At 41.9% G+C, this 4,304-nt stretch overlaps 2 protein-coding genes across 2 annotated transcripts in view; both read right to left on the bottom strand.

Moving 5' to 3' along the window:
• The window catches only part of mvda (mevalonate (diphospho) decarboxylase a), a 6,932-nt gene extending 2,844 nt beyond the window's left edge, over positions 1-4,088 (bottom strand). The window contains exons 1-8 of the mRNA XM_008301797.1: positions 3,888-4,088; positions 3,624-3,694; positions 3,240-3,354; positions 2,983-3,129; positions 2,493-2,692; positions 2,259-2,333; positions 1,943-2,161; positions 1,414-1,529 (exon numbers count right to left, since the gene is read on the bottom strand). Coding sequence (XP_008300019.1) covers positions 1,414-1,529; positions 1,943-2,161; positions 2,259-2,333; positions 2,493-2,692; positions 2,983-3,129; positions 3,240-3,354; positions 3,624-3,694; positions 3,888-3,963 — 1,019 coding nt within the window. The 5' untranslated portion in view covers positions 3,964-4,088. The remainder of the gene's footprint in view (positions 1-1,413; positions 1,530-1,942; positions 2,162-2,258; positions 2,334-2,492; positions 2,693-2,982; positions 3,130-3,239; positions 3,355-3,623; positions 3,695-3,887) is intronic.
• Positions 1-4,304, bottom strand: part of cyba (cytochrome b-245, alpha polypeptide) — a 26,320-nt gene that overhangs the window by 6,569 nt on the left and 15,447 nt on the right. The gene's annotated exons all lie outside the window — the stretch shown is intronic.

Genomic DNA, 4,304 nt, shown 5'->3' with positions numbered 1-4,304 from the left:
AAACAATTCACAGGTGGTCTCTGTTCAAGTGTCTGTTTTTGTAAATGAGGTTTCAGTTCTTCATTTTTGATAAATGTAAAAAAATAAAAAAGTTTTAATCAAATCAAACTTTATTTATACAGCACCTCTCAATACTCTCTCAATAGAGCAACGCAAAGTGCTTTACAGCATTTAAAAACATTGTCAAAGAAAAAAACAACCTTCCATGGACACACACTTTCTGTCTCTGAACAAAAACAAAACTGAGATCATTTTATTTGGTCAGCAAAATCTGCTGGATGGAAATGACAGCGCCATTGGCACCCTTATGTCCTACTGTCATCCTGCAAGGAACCCTGGGAGTCATTTTTTAAAGTAAATTTAGGTTTAAGAAACAAATTTCCTACATAGTCAAAATGAGCTTTTATCAATTAAGGTTGTTGGCAAAAGCAAAGACATATCTTCCAAGAAATGACTTTGGAACAGTGACTCATATTTTTATTACTTCACGCTTGGATTATTGCGACTCATTGTTTGTTGGCCTTGACCAGACGGCACTGCGCCGTTTGCAGGTCGTCCAAAATGCTGCTGCCCGCTTGCTGACTGGAAAATGAAAAGGCATGAGCACATTACTCCTGTCCTTGCATCTTTGCACTGGTTGCCCATCAAATTTAGGATCCACTTTAAAGTATTATTAATTGTTTTTAAATGTGTAAATGGTTTGGCACCACCATATTTATCAGAGCTTGTACAGCTGCACACCACTACTAGGTGAACAAACCAGCTGCTCTGGGCAGTACCTCGGTCCAGGCTCGAGGAGACAGAGCCGTCTCAATAGCAGCCCCTAAGCTGTGGAACAGCCTACCTGTCCAGCTTAGAGCAGCACAGTCAATAGAAAATTTTAAAAGACTCCTAAAAACACATCTTTTCTCCTTGGCTTTCACTCCCAGCTAGGCAAGCAATCTTGGCTTTTTCTATCTCTTTTTTATTCTCTTTTACTTTCTCTTATTCTACATTTTGTTTTTAAAGACTTCTTAGTATACTTTGCATTTTGTTTTTATTATCGTGTTTATGATAAATTATGTCTTCTTTACGTACAGGGTTTGGTCGACTGTGATCGTTTTTTAAATGTGCTCTATAAATAAACTTTGACTTGACTTGACTTGATACACATGCACACACACACACACACACACAGACACACACACACACAGACACACACACACAAACACACACACATAGACATACACACATACACACTCTCACTCTCAGGTCAATAAAAAGCCTGAATAAAAAGGTGCGTCTTTAACCTTCTTTTAAAAACATCGACAGTCTCTGCAGTTGTAANTTAACATAAATCCATTAGAACATATGGCAGCAATTCGTTGAGGACGTAGTGGTGAAGATAAGCAAGTCAGGTGTCTGTCAACTTACTCCTCTGTGTGAGTGTCTGGGGGGAAGAAATGCTGAACCACCCGGACAAACTCAGGAACATGTTGCTCTAAAGTGAAGATCACAGCATTGGGGCCGGCATCGAAAGTGTAGGCCACCTAAGAGACGACAAACAGACCGAGTGTCAGAAAAAAACTGAAAGTTTCCTGTTCCCCAGTTTTAAAAAAAGCCCTCACGAGTTTCACATCTTTTTTTTACACCATCTTTGAAATTCCTCTGCATGAACTGAGGAAAACTTTTAGCTTGAGAATAAGGACGTACAAGGATGCACACGCAACCACATGCAAATGATCTGAAACCGAAAGCATTTTCTATTTGCGTGATGTCCCTCCGTCACCTCAAAATCCCATCGCTGTCCCTCTTATAATCCTTTAACGGGATTTTCTGCCATTCAGTGCAGCCAAATTAGAATTCAAGCGTTTCATTAACTGAAGCTATTAGAAAATAACATTTAGTTTGCTTTCTTTAGTGCAAAACTTGTGTGTAATGAAGTATTGACGCTGCTGCTCACCCTCGTCTCCCCGTAGTGCCGGTTGTACCGATGCACCAAGCTGATGACCTGCTGAGACACACTGCTGAGGTAGAAGATCGGAGGGTACGTGTCAAGGCAGGTGGCGTGGAACTGGTTGCTGTCCTTCATTGTTAGCTCGGCAAACGCAGGGAAGTCCTTCCTTCGCACTGCATCCGTCATTTCCACCATCCGCTCCGGGACGACAGACTGAGCTCGGTGCTGCAGACATAAACCTTTTTGTGAGTATCAGTCAGTTGTGTTTAAGTGACAGTAACGACAACATGGTGAAACGTGCAGTAGAGGGTGAGCAAAGTACCTTTAATAAACAGCTTGTCTGTACACTAGTTTGCATCCCGGAGGTGCTGCCTACTGGCTTCCGCTCTGCACTGGCCTGAGACAAAGTGCATGAAATCACACCTCATGCAGGTTTTTATTTGTTTTGAATTGAAGCACATATTTTCTGGACAGACACTTTCTCTACATGAACAACTTTTTCAGCACACGACTGACTCACACCAGAGCTTTCATTATCATTTTAAATCAGACCTACCACGAGCACAAGGATCCTGAGCTCGGGCCAGTGAGTCTCTGGCTCCACCTGCTGGGCTACACTGTCCTTCCCGTCGTCTTTGTCCCCCATGATCCACTGCACAAACCCCCCATACATGCTCCTGCACGCACTGCCCGAGCCTTGACGAGCGATCCCAGACAGCTCTCCTTCTACGCCAAACACCCGAGCCAGAGTGTAAACTGAAGCAGAGGGACAACCAAGGGGCGTAAGAGCAGAAGAAAGTGACATAACGAGGAGATTTATTAAACATGAGGGAGATGAAGCAGGAAAGGTTCACAATGTTATTCTTCTGGATAACAAAATTGAACTACTGAATTAAAATAATGCTAAAATTTGCACTGATTAACACAAGTGACATAACATAAAGTTTTCTTATTCTATTCTGAAAAGCAGTTATTGGGTTCCCAATAAAAAATATATACTCTAGAGTCTATGCATCGAAACATAGCTCACACACACACACTCTCACCTAGACAAGCGAATCCAGCTGCTGAGGAGGCGAGTCCAGCAGCTGTGGGGAAGTTGTTAATGGAGCAAATGTGGACTTTGTGTGACAACCCGGTTGAATCCAAACTGGGGTCTTCATCGTTACGTCTCTTCCGTGCCAGCCGTCGAACTAAATACAAAATAAAATAAAAAAAGAAATGACATCGTAGCCTACACACTTTCCAACTCCCTACTGATGTCCTTTATAGTTTTAATACATTAAGAAAAAGGCAGACTCACTCTCTCTCAGACAGGACTGTAGTCTTGGGTGAGTTATGTCCTCCTCTTTGCCGTTGAGCCAAATTCGATCCTCTGGAAATGATCTGCTGGTTGCAACTGTTGTGGTTGTTTTGAGCTGAACAGAAGAAGTAATGCAAGACAGATCTATATCATTACCTCTCTCATCAATAACATGATGTCAGATTTGAAGCCGACCACATTCACGTAACCCGGGCACAGTGAAAGCAGGGTCACTTCATTTTATTCAATAACGAGAATCACCTAAATTAAGGATATCTTCCAATGCTGAAGCTACATTTTTCATATTTTTCAAAGACAGTTTGAGTTCACAAGCTGCAGGTTTATAGCCTAAAATAGATATATATGTATTGCTTGAATAAATACCTGGTCTTGATGCAATGTGACACTCAAAGATGAGTTAATGGGTAGAATTAAGTCTTCATTTCTCTTGCCCCCTGTAAGTAGGTTTTAAACACAGTGCACAACTATCACCATGACACAATGACACATGCAAACAGACTCAACAGTAATCATTTCCCTTAATGGCAACTATTTAGTGAGATGTTAAGTCACAAAGCAAAATTACTGTGGATCATATCAGGATTTAGTTCTCTAAAAACTACCAAACAATGCCAACCAAGTACTTACAGTATTTAATGACAGCTATATTCACGGGAGCGGTGCATGTCACTATTTTCGGCTTGTCCATGTTATTCACGGGCATTGCTCTGAATGTAAACTGATGTTTTTTTGCTGACAAAACCACCTAAATATTCTAAAACACACTGGACGAGGCTCTTCTCGTGTTTAGGGACTTACTGTTTGTAGCTCACACAATCTTCCTGTAGCGTCTCTCAGACGCTCAACCCGATTGGCTGAAGGTAAACACGTGGCTAAACCCAACCGCCAATCAGAGCCGAGGCATTTTGAGCAAAGTCTGATCAGCCAATGAGGAGTCATCTGACCACGGTCGTGCGAAAATGGGGCAAGACGGAGACCAGCCCACATGGCTGAATGTCACCGGAGGTTCATTCAGGTCTGGACAAACCGTAGTATTTCATATTT

This window comes from Stegastes partitus, unplaced genomic scaffold (genome assembly GCF_000690725.1).
Source record: "Stegastes partitus isolate 25-593 unplaced genomic scaffold, Stegastes_partitus-1.0.2 Scaffold1716, whole genome shotgun sequence".
In the NCBI taxonomy this organism is placed as follows: Eukaryota; Metazoa; Chordata; class Actinopteri; family Pomacentridae; genus Stegastes; species Stegastes partitus.
This window is presented reverse-complemented; position numbering and strand designations above follow the sequence as displayed.